General features: G+C 38.9%; 1 protein-coding gene across 3 annotated transcripts in view; it reads left to right on the top strand.

Annotated features, from left to right (window-relative positions):
• Window positions 1-16,066, top strand: part of ERLIN1 (ER lipid raft associated 1) — a 37,762-nt gene that overhangs the window by 5,855 nt on the left and 15,841 nt on the right. For all 3 annotated transcript variants that reach the window (XM_017531275.2, XM_037739537.1, XM_037739538.1), the window contains exons 4-8: window positions 886-932; window positions 1,864-1,925; window positions 4,391-4,516; window positions 6,485-6,558; window positions 14,406-14,464. In XM_017531275.2, coding sequence (XP_017386764.1) covers window positions 886-932; window positions 1,864-1,925; window positions 4,391-4,516; window positions 6,485-6,558; window positions 14,406-14,464 — 368 coding nt within the window. The remainder of the gene's footprint in view (window positions 1-885; window positions 933-1,863; window positions 1,926-4,390; window positions 4,517-6,484; window positions 6,559-14,405; window positions 14,465-16,066) is intronic.

Genomic DNA, 16,066 nt, shown 5'->3' on the forward strand with positions numbered 1-16,066 from the left:
CAGGAGGAAGCAGTACTGGTGGTAGCACTTCTATTAAAAAGGAAACTGAATAAAACATGTAAGAGATCACTAGGTACTAAACTAAACTGTTGACGATAGCTTTAGAGAAGAAAGGTTGCTGTTGGCTTCAAGGGCAGCCTTGAGTGGTAGACTACTTGTATGCATATAATCTCTTTCATCTTCAACATCAATAGTAATATTAGCAGTGGAATCAAAGTTCAGAGCACAACTCCTAGGCAGAGTATCCATGTGAGCAAGCTGTGTTGTTTACAATCCCAGGCCAGCTCCAGGCAGATAAGGGACTCTGCAAGTTTTCTACTTATTAGCAGATTGAACACTGAGCCTTTCCTAGTGCGTCTTGATTTAAACATTCACTGTAGACCGGGCGAAGTGACTCATGCCTGTAATCTTAGCACTTTGGGAGGCTGAGGCAGGTGGATCACTTGAGGCGAGGAGTTCGAGACCAGCCTGGCCAATATGGTGAAACCTCACCTTTACTAAAAATACAAAAATTAGCTGGGGCGTGGTAGCACATATCTGCAATCCCAGCTACTTGTGAGGCTGAGGCATGAGAATCACTTGAACCTGGGAGATAGAGGTTGCAGTGAGTCAAGATTGCACCACTGTACTCCAGCCTGGGTGACAAAGCAAGACTCTGTCTCCAAAAAACAAAATTGCTGTGAAATATTTTCTGTCTCAAGTCTTTCATTTCTACTGGGATACAAAAAGAAATGATTATTCTGAGAACTAATCTTTGGGAACTGAAATTGTGATGGGACTCTGCCGCACTTACTGTTAGCAGCTCTGCAGAGATTTGCCTCTGGCACCAGTAGTTTTTTGACAATGTGTGTCTTGAGTGTTGATGAGATATCTTTTCCTCCCTAGACAACACTACAAACTGATGAAGTTAAAAATGTGCCTTGTGGAACAAGGTAAGCTTTCTTTTTGCCTACCAGCCTTCCTTTAGCTCAGATGGAGTTTCTGTTCCTAAAGCTGTGATCACTTAAACATCTTTCAAATAGGCATGATAATTAACCCAAGGGGATTTCTGATCTGAGCATTGTTTGAGCAAAGGCCTATCTCCAAATAGGAGCTTTTCCATCTTAGGAACTATTTGGGTATTATTGAAAAAAATTGGAGTTTTTGAGCAAGTAGACCTAGCTGTATATTAGCACTGCTGCATCTGCTTTATTATTTTTTAAATAGACTTTTTTACAGCAGTTTTAGGTTCATAGTGAAGTTGAGCAAAAAGTACAGTTTCTATATTCCTCTTTCCCCAACAGATTCCTTTATTGACACTTTAAAGCTTAGTTTCCTCATTTATAAGAGGCAGTAAAATCTACCTTGCAGAGTTATTGTTAAGGATTAGAATTACTATATATGAAGTGCCTAACCCAGCACTTGGGCCAGAATAGGTGCTCAATAAAACGTAGTTTAAAATTAATCATCTCACCTTCTCATCTGTCGTGTTAAATGCCATCTAATTTAGAGTTTCTGATTCAGTAGGTCTGGAGTGAGGCCTGAGAATTTGCATTTCTAACAGAAGTTCCTGGGTGATGCTGCTACTGGTGGTCTGAAGACCTCACTTTCAGAATTGCTGTCCTAAAGAGGTTTAGGGAAAGAAAGGCAAGCAGGGCCCACGTTATTTCTAGGGTATAAGCACTGCATTGAATTGTATCAAAAGAAGAATGTGAAGTTCAAGGTATTTTTTAAGTTACCTATTTTAAATGACCTAAAACATATATATATATTAATATGACTATTAATATGTTTGATTATCATCTTCTCCCCAGCTCTATCTATAACTCTGTTTTATGGATTCCCTTTAGTAGTTCACACTTCTTTTCCTTTCTTTGTTTTTAGTGGTGGGGTCATGATCTATATTGATCGAATAGAAGTGGTTAATATGTTGGCTCCTTATGCAGGTATGTTACCCATCTACCCTGTGGTTTTTATAGTTATTGCCAGAGGATTTATAGCTGAGAGATTCTCTGAGGAATAGAAGGGTATTTTGAGAGTTTTATGACTTCACTGATCACTGATTAATAAATTTCTAAGGAATAGAGGCAAAAATAGGTCAGAAGTTCTGGACATAGTTGACTTTCTGCAACTGTATGAGTTACTTTTCTCTGAGCTTAGTGTTTCTAAGAACAAGATGGTCATTGCTTATTTCTAGAATAGGAAAGTCATATTTTATACAGTCAGGATGAGAGAGAATTTCCTTGTGTGTTAGAAATCTGTAACTGATCAATTCCTTGGGCCACACTGACTTGCCACCAAAGAGAAGTATTTTCTACTTGATATTTGCTATAACTTGCAAAGCAGTCTGGAAGGCTTCAGTGTGGGGAAAGCATTTTCTTGATACAAGATGAAAACCTACAGAAATGGGGTGGGTGTAGGTACTATTGTAATCAAAAACTGAATTAGAAACCCTGAAGGAAGATATGCCATTTTGTATGTATGCTTGTTAAGCATGTATAGAATGTATGTACAGTATGTATGCTTGTCTAGTATGTACAGAATATTTTGTTTGGTGAGAACAATTTAAAAAGATGAAATTATAGCTTTTGCCATTGGGATTGTAATTTTACTTGAGAAGACATAATACAGACTTAAAAAAAGATCTATTGGGATGCAAGGTGATAATAAATTTCACATCACCGATACAGGCACAAATAGTGAAAAGATTTCAGAGTAGAGAGCAGGCGTATTACCGTCAAGTGCATTTGGATTGTATTTTTTAGAGATTAAGCATTTCCCTTGTCTTTTTTTCTTTTTATTTTATTTTATCTATATTTTATTTTTGAGACGGAGTCTCACTCTGTAGCCCATGCTAGAGTGCAGTATTACTGTCTCGTCTCATTGCAACCTCGTCCTCCCAGGTCCCGGTTCAAGCAGTTCTCCTACCTCAGCCTCTCAAGTAGCTGGGATTACAAGCACAAACCACCATGCCCAGCCAATTTTTGTATTTTAAGTAGAGACGGGGTTTCACCATGTTGGCCAGTCTGGTCTTGAACTCCTAACCTCTTAGCCTGCCTCAGACTCCCAAAGTGCTGGGATTACAGGCGTGAGCCACCGCACCCAACTGCTTCCTTGTCTTTTTCTCATCTCCTTTCCTTGATCACAAATCACTGGAATGGATTATGATTGAAAATTGAAAAGGGGAAGGGACTGATGATTCCTTAGCCAGAGATTAAATAGGAAACTATTAGATACAATGCTTTTCGGAAATGATCAAGCAAATTATTTAGTCATTAAGTATTTATTGATGGCCTATCCATTAATTTTTTTTTTCTTTTATGAAACAGAGTCTTGCTTTGTCGCCTAGGCTGAAGTGCAATGGCGCCATCTTGGCTCATTGCAACTTCTGCCTTTTGGGTTCATGCAATTCTCCTGCTTCAGCCTCCCCAGTAGCTGGGACTATAGGTGTGCACCACCACGACTGGCTAATTTTTCTATTTTTAGTAGAGACAGGGTTTCACCATGTTGGCCAGGCTGGTCTTGAACTCCTGACCTCAAATGATCCACCTGCCTCAGTCTCCCAAAATGCTGGGATTACAGGAGTGAGCCACCACACCCAGCCATGTCTATTAATTGTGATTTGAAATCCAGTTGCATCTAATATCCCACATGAGAAAGCCAGTGGAGCAAATTCTTGGATCTGAAGACAGACAGCAGCATGTTTTCGTAGAGAACAGGTTCTGACATGGCCTAGTTTGTACCTTTTGGGACATTTCTAAAATTCTCTGGTTCTTAGTTTCCTAATATGCAAATATAGGAAAAATTCAGTGCTAATTTATGTAAATTACCTGATATAAAGCCCAGCTCGGTAAATGTTTGCTCCTTTCCCTTCTAGCCTGCTGTCTTTTAACAGCTTTAAAAAATTGCCTTTTAAAAAATGGTTTTTTTGCAGCTGCTTTCTTCTTTTATTTCTTACTGTTCCTCAATTTGCTAGTCACTCTTTACCTCTTAGCTAAACTTTTGCATAGTAATTGCCTTTGGTTTTCCTGCCTCTGATCTCTATGCCTCCCAATTCATCTTCACACTGCTGGCCAAACAGTAAATCTTACTGTCATGCCCTTGCTTGAAAACTCTGATAGTTCCTTATTACATCCAAAATAATGTATACTTTAGTGTGGACTTTAAAGTTAGCCCGTGTTTGACGGGCTAGCCAGCAGGTGTTTGGCATTAGTATGGCAAATGCAAGGGTATTTGGAAAACTGAGCACAAGCAACACATCAAGATTTGTTAGTTGTGGTTTTTGGTTTCACTATTTTGTTGGCACTTTTCCTCATGTGTAATATATCGCCCTGACTGTTACCCTGGCTGACTTTGAAGGTACCTGAGTCATTGTTGGGTAAAACAAACATGGGTTGTACCTCTCCTTCAGTGTTTGATATCGTCAGGAACTATACTGCAGATTATGACAAGACCTTAATCTTCAATAAAATCCACCATGAGCTGAACCAGTTCTGCAGTGCCCACACACTTCAGGAAGTTTACATTGAATTGTTTGGTAAGTATCTTAATTCTTTTAAATATATAAATAGCCAATCTTGTTCAGCTTATTTATTGAGGTTATATTGGTAAACCTTAGTGCTATTTAAGCATTTCACAGTAGCTCTGAATTTATCATAGAGCAGTTGTCTTTAATATATTTTTTTATCTTAAGTTTTCTATATAACTTGGTAGATACTGAAAAAACTACTCACAGACTATATTCTGCTTTTACTGTAATAACTTATTGAAAATTAGCTTTGTTTCCATTTTAATAGGTAATTGAAAGAAATTTAGAAACCTGCGTCTTGAGGCTCCCATTTTTGATGATTTGCTAGGAGGCTAACAGGACTCAGCATATAGTTGCCTTCACAGCTAAGATTTATCACAGCCAAAGGGCACAAACAAAATCAGCTAGAGGAAAACGCACATCAGCAAAGTGCAGAGGAAGCAGGTGCAGGCTTCCGAGAGTCCTGTCACCGTGGAGTCAAACATGTGCTTACTTCCCACCGCAACAAGCTGCAACAACGCATGTGAAATATTGTCTACTAGGGAAGCTCATTAGAGACTCATTGCCCGGGGTTTTCATCGGGGGCTGGTTATGTAGGCACCCTCTGCCTACCGTAGACATATCAAAATCCCAGACTCCTAGAAGGAAAGCAGGTGTTTGGCATAAGCCACGTTGTATAAACCGTGCAGGCACGGCACAGCAAGTCAATTGTATCACCTCTGGGGACAGTGGGACCCTTCCACAAATCCAAGTTACTGGGTGCCAACCAAGGACCAGTTTGCAAAAGGCCATTCTTAACTCACTTCTATACAACTTACTTTTCATTTATGATAGTGAAGGTTGTGACCAGAGAGTGGGTTGTTGGTGTTGGTAACTAGCCCATTTTTTTCCCTCCTGAAATTTTTAGTGACTTTTTTTTTTTTTGAGGCAGAGTCTCACTCTGTCACTCAGGCTGGAGTGCAGTGTCACAATCTTGGCTCACTGCAACCTTTACCTACTGGATTCAAGCGATTCTCCTGCCTCAGCCTCCTGAGTAGCTGGGATTACAGGTGCCTGCCACTGCACCCAGCTAATTTTTGTATTTTTTTTTAGAAGAGATGGGGTTTCACCATATTGGCCAGGCTGGTCTTGAACTCCTGACCTTGTGATCCGCCTACCTCGGCCTCCCAAAGTGGTGGAATTACAGGTGTGAGCCACCATGCCCAGCCGTGAATTTCTAAGATGAAGGCAAGAGTAATCAATTTAAAATCCACCATTTGAGTCCTCTTTGGTGATTGTCAACCACTGCAATGGCATATGCGGAAACTGATGGATTCTGCTTTGTCTCACCACCAGTCATTTAAATAGTGAAAGTACCATTGCGGTGAATAGAAAGTGCATGAGTTACAAGGCCAAATGGAGTGATAGCATCTTTATTGTTCATGCTGTGTGTACTTCAAATACTTTTCTCTGAGCTTTTCTCTCTTTTTAAATCCAAAATAACAGTAAGGCCGAGATTCATGGAAATAAAGTTTAGTTATTTGAGAATTTTGAGTAAAGATTTCCTGAAGATAGGAATTTGCTTTTCTGTGAGAATCAGGATACATATTGAGTAAGAGCCCTGAATTAAGATACTAGAGATCCAGATTCTCCATTTATTAGATCAATACATTTTACCCAATAGTTGTTTATTGAGTAAATAAGCCTAATAAGTTACCCAGTAAATAAGCTCATCAATAGTTAAGTAATACATTTATTGGATGAACTTATTGGATAAACAGAATAGCTGCTTGTCATCTTCCTTCCTTAATTTCTTTATTAGATAATACCTCACAATTTTTTCCTACACAATAGGGAGGAAAAGGCAGCTTAAGCTCTGTAAAAGAATAGTACTGTGGAAACTTTAGGTCTAATAATGATTAGTGTTTTTTCATTATGAATACAATGTTAAAAAAAAATTGAGTATCATTGATCTGTTGTTCTTGGCTTAAAAAACAGATCAAATAGATGAAAACCTGAAGCAAGCTCTGCAGAAAGACTTAAACCTCATGGCCCCAGGTCTCACTATACAGGTAAGTTCTTTTCCTACGGAAATTCTCTGGGAATTTTGAGAGCTTTTAGTTTGTTCCTCCTTTCACTGGATTATTCATTCGGCAATTATTTAATTGAGATGCTGTGGTGATTTATAGAATACCTTTCTCAATTTGACTTTAGGTCTCTGCCAAAATAAAATACTGTCGTAGCTTACCATGGGTTACATTTGTGAACTCCTAGATGGAACTGATAAGCTGAGGCTCTTACAAGGAAGTGAAATTCATATTTCTGCCATGTATGAAGCATTAAGATACAGTAATGATTATAAATCAGTGTAAGCATAATCCCTCCCCTCAGTAAGATTATGAAAAGGAAGTTCAAGTATAAGATTTGAATAATTCTGGACAAAACAGTTGTCACAAAGTATTAATTGACAAATGAATCTGTTGAATGATCATTGCTGTGAGAGCAAGAGAACATTGGAAGACAGCATGCCCAGGAGAGGGCTGTGACTGAGTTGAGATTTTAAGTAGGTTTGGAAAAATTAATTGGATTTAAATGGGTGAAGAATGAGAAAGATATTTCAAGTGGGAGGGATAGCCCTAGTAAAACCAAAGTAGCAGGTAAATTTAGTGGTGGCGGTAGTGGTAGCGGTGGCTTTAGCATTGGGAAATAGAATGGAGAGATGTTATACCCCTCCTGTTTTGGGGGTCATTGTGTTTTCAGATTGTGGGTTGTAAAATCAACTTTAGTAGGTCATGAACAGCATCTTAAATAAAATGGAATAGAATAGGAAAAGAAATGGCGTGTAATAAGTTTAAATATTCTGTGAAACTGTGTTTTACAAAAGTGGGGGGGGGTAGGTGTTTATACTGGGTGTCGGCGCAAAATGTATTTCTCACTGTGTCCGTGGTCAGTAACATCAAAAGCCACTGCTCTGGATCCAGATGACCTAAGAAGTGGCATTGTGGCTTCTCTAGTGTCCTTTCTCAGGGCCTATAGGAGACCGGTTGATTGTTGTGATGAACATTACTGCAGCTACAGCTTATCACGTTTCTCAATTCTGTACACTCAGCAGCACTGCTACTGAGAGCGTGCATTCATTGTGATTGTGTGTGTTCGTGCTTCTCATAAACAAGACTGGAAAGAGAGGTGGGGTTTTTCTTGTGGCTTCGTTCATGCAGTGTCATTATCTCAGACACCTGAGAGTGAGCCACCAGAACTAAGGGGTCATTTGAAATGTCCAGAGGTAACTTTGTAAAATCTTCCGAGTTGTTCAAGTCAGTTGTAGCTGGAATCGCTTTTTAATTTTAAAGATAGTGAACGTGAAGGTCAGCTGTTCTTAGATTCTGCTCAGGGGGTTACTCAGAGATCTAGCTCATTCAACAGCTGTTTAGAATTCCTTGCCTTATATTACTTAGCCATTTTTCTGTTCCCAAGTTTTTGCTATTAAACAATAGTGTAATGAACATTCATAACACATGTTCTTGTATGTACAAATTATCTTTCAAACGGACTGTACAAATCTACACTCTTTTTTTTTTTTTCAGACAGTGTTGCTCTATTGCCCAGGCTGGAGTGCAATGGTGCAGTCTCGGCTCACTGTAACCTCCGCCTCCTGGGTTCAAGCAATTCTCCTGCCTCAGCCTCCCAGTAGCTGGGATTGCAGGCACCCACCACAAAACCCGGCTAATTTTTTTTTTGTATTTTTAGTAGAGACAGGGTTTCACCACGTTGGCCAGGTTGGTCTCGAACTCCTGACCTCGTGATCTGCCCACCTCAGCCTCCAAAGTGTTGGGATTACAGGTGTGAACCAGTGCGTCCGGCCCCTCAAATCTACATTCTTAACAGCAGTATATGCAAATAATTGTGACCCACGGACTCATCAACATTGGAAGCAGTCCGACGTACTGATTGTTACCATACGGATGGATTGTTACCATATGGATGAGTTATATCTCCCTTTGATTTACATTCCCTTGGTTGTTAATGAGGTTGAGCATCTTTCGATATATTTATTGGCCATTTATACTCTCTTCTGTTGCTCACCCATTCATATCTTTTGCCTGTTTTTCTGTTGGATTATTTTCTTTCTTACTGATTTGTTCTGTATATATTTGGAATTTTTATACACACACGTTATATATGTTGTAGAGAAAAGCTAGATGTTAGAAGAATGAAGAAGAATACAGTGAAATTCACCAGCAATCCTATTATGCAGGGATAACATCATTTGTTGTATCTTTCCTGATTCTTCTTAGTATATATACATGAACAAATGTTTGTAGATATAAATGCATATTTGCTCAACTAAAGCAGAATCTTTCCACACCTGCTTTTTTCACTAACATTGTCTGTGAACATCTTTCCAAAACAAACATATATGTTTGGTAAATCATTACTTTTAATGGTTATTTTTCGTGAATCTCTATGGTTTCAAATTTTTTGCTATTATATACATGTTGGAATGACCAAGCTTATATATTCTGTACATCTTTTTAAATCCTTCTCTTATGATACATTCTTGAAGTGGGATTGATGATCGAAGTGTATGCCCTGTTTGGGGGTTTATTGTTATATACTACCAAATCACCTTTTGGAAAAATGTTAGTAGTCCCACCTTCTCATCAGCAGTGTTGGTAAGCTGTAGTTCTTACACATTTGATTGCATGATTGTATTCAAATAATTAGCAGATGCAAACTTTCTCTTTCTCTCTGAATTCTTTTGGAGAAAATTGATTTGGTATTTTGTATTAATTATTGAAGTTGATTACCTTAGGTTATTTATTGGCCATTTTTATTTTTATAAATTGTTGGTTTTGCTTACTTGTTTGTTTATTTATTGGTATTTCTAACTGATTTTAATAAGCTATTCTTGGCTGAGCATAGTGGCTCACATCTGTAATCACACCACATTGGGAGGCTGAGGTGGGAAGCTCCCTTGAGCCCAGGAGTTTGAGGCCAGTCTGGGTAGCATAGTGAGACCCCTTCTCAAAAAAAAAAAATTAGGTGGGTGTGATGGCATGTGCCTGTAGTCCCAGCCACTTGTGAGGCTCGGGTGGGAATGACTTGAGCCCACCCAGCAGGTTGAGGCTGCAGTGAGCTGTGTTCATGCTGTACTCCCATCTGGATAACAGAGCAATACCATCTGTAAATAAATAGCATTTGTATATAGAGAACTTGTTTTTGAACCTTACCCTTTGAGAGGGGTAGAATTCATTTTAGAAAATAAGCGAATTTTTATATGTTAGATATTGTAGCTCTCTTAATATATGTATAGGAAACATTGTCTTCTAGTTTTGTTTTGTTTTGTTTTGTTTTGTTTTGTTTTTTTGTCATTTAACTTTGTTTTTTCTCCACTGACAACTTTGAAGTTTTAGTCTTTTACCTAGTAATTTCAGCGATTATGTCTTTATGGTATGTTGCTGAGCTGGCATGTTTTAAGAGTCTTTCACCACCTCAAAAGTATCAGAATTAAAATTACGAATTACAAAAATGTTATCTGCTTTTACAGTCATCGTCTTTTTTTTTTTTTTCTTGAGATGGAGTTTTGCTCTTGTTGCCCAGACTGGAGTGCAATGGCACGATCTTGGCTTACTGCAACTTCTGCCTCCCAGGTTCAAGCGATTCTCCTGCCTCAGTCTCCAGGCATGCGCCACCACGCCCAGCTAATTTTGTATGTTTAGTAGAGACAGAGTTTCTCCATTGTTGGTCAGGCTGGTCTTGAACTCCCGACCTCAGGTGATCCGCCTGCCTCAGCTTCCCAAAGTGCTGGGATTACAGGCATGAGCTACGGTGCCCGGCCTACAGTCATATTCTTAGATTTAAGTCTTTTAATTCATCTGGGATCCATTTTGATCTCAGTTGCGAAGTAGGCCTTCAACTCCATCCCCTCAACCCCAAATAGGGTAACAGCAGTAATTACTGAATAATTTATTTTTCTATCTTCCCCCTTCTTTGAAATAGTATGTATGTTATATGCTACATTCTATTATATATTAGAGTCCTTTTCTGAACTTAGTTCTGTTCCATTGATCTTCCCATTCCTACTTTTTCATTAATTATTAAGCCCTTGGTCTTTTCTTATCAAATCGCATTTTCTTTTTTTTTTTTTTTTTTTTTTTTTTTGAGACGGAGTTTCGCTCTTGTTACCCAGGCTGGAGTGCAATGGCACGATCTCGGCTCACCGCAACCTCCGCCTCCTGGGTTCAGGCAATTCTCCTGCCTCAGCCTCTTGAGTCGCTGGGATTACAGGCATGTGCCACCATGCCCAGCTGATTTTTTGTATTTTTAGTAGAGACGGGGTTTCACCATGTTGACCAGGATGGTCTCGATCTCTTGACCTCGTGATCCACCCGCCTCGGCCTCCCACAGTGCTGGGATTACAGGCTTGAGCCACCGCGCCTGGCTCAAATCGCATTTTCTCCTGTTTTTCCCGTCTTGTCAGTTAATGGCAACTCCTTCCCCTCAAACCATTCTAGAAGTGTAGGAGGCATCTTTGACAACTGCCTCACCCTCAGCATCTCATCAGTCCCTGTGTCATGCTGATTCCACCACCAAAATCCATGTATTAATAAAACTAACCATACCTCTATCTTCACTGCCATCTCAAGCCAGGCTGCCAACTCTTACCGTGACATGTCCAGTTGCCCCCCGTCTTCTTTCCCCACTTTCACTTTTCCCTTTGTCTACTTCATTTTCTGCATAACAGCCAGAAGGATCTTTTAAATTTACTTGTTTTTATTTGCTGTTTTTATAAAAAGTTATTGAATGAAAAAATGTAGTTTTGTTATATGTTCTTATAGTGGTAGAGAAGATCTCCTTTGATTTAGGGTTAAAATTTTTTTTTAAAATTTTTATATTTTTCAATAACTTAAGCATACCCTAGAAGAGAAGAGCTCCTTTGCTTTGGTTGCTTTTATCTTGTTATAAAACAATTTTTTATAATAGTTGGAATGCATTTTAAGAATTTCAAGTCTGTTTTTGAGCTTGTAATGTGTTATTTTTAACACATTACCATATGGTTGTGATAATTCAACTTTTTATTTAATTTTAAAATCTGGCAAGAGACAACATCTTTTAAAAAATAATGGCCTTTGCTGTTTCTGCCAGCTTCATCTTACAGATGAGTTTTCATTATCGATACTTTCAAGCTGTATCAGGCACCTAAGGAGGCGTATGTGTGTTGTTTTGTTTTGAGACAGGGTCTCCCTTTGTTGCCCAGGCTGGAGTGCAGTGGCACAATCATAGCTCACTGCAGCTTTGAACTCCTGGGCTCAAGCGATCCTCCTGCCTTAGCCTACCAAGTAGCTGGGAGTACAGCCATGTCTGGCTAATTTTTTTAATTTTTTGTAGAGGTGGGCCCTTGCTGTGTTGCCCAGGCTGGTCTCAAACTCCTGGCCTCATGCGATCCTTCAATATAAGTTAAAAATAGGAACACAGTTTATGGCTTTACTTTATCACATCAGCCTTTTTGTTTTTTAGAATTTCTGATTTGGAGGAGAAACTCATCCTAAGTTATTACCAATGGATTTAATGAATTTTAATGCTATTCAACGTGTAAAAATCGCAAAGATTTTTTTTAATCATTGAGAAATGTGATTGATTCTTGTTAGATTTATCATATATCTACAACTTGAATTCACTGCCTTCTAGTAATTTTTTGGGTTAAATGACATGAGAGCAACCTTATCTTGTTGTTCACTGCTATATCCACAATTCCTGAAACAAATAGCACTTGACACACAGTAGGTACCTGATAAATATTTATTGTTGAATGAACATTCTCTGTTAACAGTCACTATTTGATTTTGTTCCTTTCCATACATTTACTGGCAAATTAGAATGATGAAAATGGTCATCTTTGATTTTTTTCCCCTATGTTATTTAAGAGAGTGACTATATTATAGGCTGTTTTTTTGTTTATAATGTATGCTTAACACCCAGGGGTCAGTTTCAACAGATATATTTATTTCATTAGCTATTTTTTTTTCTCCATTCCTTGTGTGTGTGGAGGGTGGGGGCATAATTTTATTTTATTTTATTTTTTGAGGTTAAGAGTGGAGGTTTAATAGGCAAAAGAAACAGAAAGGAGAACAGCTGTCTCTCTTTCGAGAGAGAGGGGTGCCCAAGTGGGACTACCCTGTCATTTTACTTTTAAAATCTCTTATGATGCAACTTACTCATGGTATCTGTATGGTAAGTGTTTATGTTTTCATACATTTGAAAATCTGAGATTTCCCAAGATTGGCAAGCACAATGTAGTGTGTTCTTCAGCCTCATTCAGTAAAATAGGAGTCTTCGAAAGACAGCTGTGGCCGGGCGCAGTGGCTCACGCCTGTAATCCCAGCACTTTGGGAGGCCAAGGTGGGTGGATCACCTGAGATCAGGAGTTTGAGGCCAGCCTCACCAACATGGTGAAACCTTGTCTCTACTAAAAAAGTACAAAAATTAGTTGGGTGTGGTGGTACATGTCTGTAATCCCAACCACTAGGGAGGCTGAGGCAGGAGAATCACTTGAACTCGGGAGGCAGAAGTTGCAGTGAGCCGAGATTACGCCACTGCACTTCAGCCTGAGTAACAAGAGCAAAACTTTGTCTTAAAAAAAAAAAGACAGTCCTACTTTATGCTGCTTTTAATAATATTAGGCTAAAAAGATACGTGGCCAGTTTCTTAATTAAATGCCATATGACAGTGCTTGTCTTAGTCACATGGTGAAATCTGCCATCTCACAAAATCTGGTCCTGAATTTTTATTTGTCTTCTGGATGTCTCCGCTGAGTTGTGGGGCCTCACATGTGTCACTGCCAGTGTGTCGTGAGTTCTTTCCACACAGCCTTCAGCTGCTTATTCCATTCCACTGTAATCCTTATATTTAGTTGTGATAGTCCTTAAAATTACCTACAAATTTGACTCATCTGTTTCATATAGGGAATGCTATATTGCTTAAAAGTTTTAAAAGCCTTTAAAGAAGACTAAGTGCTTAAAGGCTTTGTTATAATACTTAAAAGGTTAGCCAGTTTTCAGAGGAAAAACTTTTCTTCAGACCAGCAAAGTGTTTCTTGTATGTGTTTGCAGTATAGGTAGGGTGGCGGCGGTAGGTATGTGGGTATCATATGTTTAGTAAAATCAAAAACTTTCGAGAGATCAAGTCCTTGATGTAGAAAAGTCAGCCTTCAAAAAACCAACAGGTACATAATCTTAACTATGTCCAGGTAGACAATCTTAATTAATGTCAGATAACACTATGATTAGGGAAACAACATGTCTAGTAAACACTGTCCATAAAGACAGACATTATTCTGAGTTAGAGTTCAGGAAGAAAGAATATAAGCAATTGATTGATATTTTTTTTTCCTTCAGCCACTGGGCTGTTTACTTACAGCAAATACTGAGTGATTGCAGGGGGTGGAAGTGATAATTTACTCACTACTCACTGTATTAAATTGCATATACCAGCCTAGGTTTTTTTGTTGCTTTTGTATTTGAGTAATTGTTTCCGACTTTACAATTTCAGTCTTGGAACTTTACTTTCCCAGCTTCTTTGGTTTACAAGGTTGAAAAAGAAAGCAAAACATCTAATGACCTTTGTAAAACATCTTTTAAGGGAGAACCTTTTTCCCAAGGCAGTTGTTTTCTCGTTGGGTACAGTGGTTTTTCCTATCCGACATTGTTTAAGGTAATAAGAAGCAGCTTGTCTTTGATCCTTGGTGTGGTGGCATGAAAAGTAAATGTTCTGCTGGGCTCCGCAAACGTGTTAGTAGGCCACTGTATTACGGTTGTTGTTTTATTACATTAGTATCATTTGAGGAGCTCTTCTGTAGAAGATTTAATTTGAAGATTTAATCTTTCAAATATACTTCGGCTTTTTCACTTTTATTTTTTAGGCTGTGCGTGTTACAAAACCCAAAATCCCAGAAGCCATAAGAAGAAATTTTGAGTTAATGTGAGTAATATGCATGGGATCCCAATATTTCTGTTTAGGGCTGTCTGTATATTAATACTCCAGTCTAGAGGAAACGTGAGATAATACACTCTGGGGTGGAGTATGTGTCTATCTTCTTTACTCTTACTCTAGTAATATTGCCTATTCTTGTGTCTTAATTCCCACTAGACTCTTATTAGTGTTCTCTTGACGTATGGACATTTCAGAAGCAGTTTCAGTGGCTAAAGATGCAGTTTGCTGTAAAAGTATTGCTGGAAGCTTAAGGAGCTATAATTTTATGTGACTAGTACCTTGAATTAAATATTAATAGAGGACGGAGTCCTGAAGCTGTTAAGATTGAACAGAGTGCTCATATTTTGTTTCTGTGTTGTAATGCTAGGAATAGATATCTTGTTGGTATAAAGTTTGGTTTTCCATTATATGTTGATTGCATATCTAAAAGTAGACCCGGTTCTTTATGCTGTGCCTCTAGGGAAGCCTTGCTTGTGTTGACTCCTGGTGATCTTCTCTTTTATGTGTCCAGGGCAGGCTGGGAATGAGAAGACATGAAATTAGTTTTAAGAGGATCCCTTTTAGGGGAGTACTTACTGTGTTTGAAATGGCAATTATTGTTTTCATATGACAGGACTAAAAAGAAATAAAAGTCTTTAGGAAATTTGGCTGATAGGTTAAAAGGGAAAATATGAGATGGAAAAATAAATTTACAGAAGTCAAGGATACCACAGATGTATAAATACTGGAGATCCAAGGAGCAGTAATACTGCTTTATGAGGTTATTTCTGAGTCCTTTTTGTTACCATGAAGCGTTTTATTATTTTTTTCTTCTTTTATATTTTCCCTTTCCCTCATACCCTCTCTGAGATCATACAGAGTTTTATTTCTTTTTCTTTCTTTAATTTTTTTTTTTTTTAGAGACAGGGTCTTGCTCTGTTGCCCAGGCTGGAGTACAGTGGCACAATCACAGCTCACTGCAGTCTCAACCTCCAGGGCTCAAGCGATTAAGCCATCCTCCCACCTCAGCCTCCTGAGTTGGAACTACCAGTGCATGCCACCATACCTGGCTAAATTTTGTATTTTTCGTAGAGACGTGGTTTTGCCCTGTTGCCCAGCCTGGTCTCAAACTCCTGGGCTCAAGCAGTCCTCCTCCTGCCTTGGCCTCCCAACGTACTGGGATTATAGGTGTGAGTCACCACATCCAGCCTGTTTTTTCTTTTTCATTGTAGACAAGGAACTCTTCTTTTAAAACTATAAAGTGTAGAGTGCGAGGCTGGGTGGATTACGGATGTGATCCACTTATTTAAAAACTGTTATAGGCTGGGTATGGTGGCTCATGGCTGTAATCCCAGCACTTCAGGAGGCTGAGGCAAGTGGATCACCTGAGGTCAGGAGTTTCGAGACCAGCCTGGCCAACAGGGTGAAACCCTGTCTCTACTAAAAATGCAAAAATTAGCTGGGTGTGGTGGTGGGCACCTAGAATCCCAGCTACTTCGGAGGCTGAGGCAGGAGAATTGCTTGAACCCAGGAGGTGGAGGTTGCAGTGAGCCAAGACCACACCATTGTACTCCAACCTGGGCAACAAAAACAAAACTCTGTATCAAAAAA

The sequence above is a fragment of the Cebus imitator genome, unplaced genomic scaffold (genome assembly GCF_001604975.1).
Source record: "Cebus imitator isolate Cc_AM_T3 unplaced genomic scaffold, Cebus_imitator-1.0 Scaffold71, whole genome shotgun sequence".
Lineage (NCBI taxonomy): Eukaryota > Metazoa > Chordata > Mammalia > Primates > Cebidae > Cebus > Cebus imitator.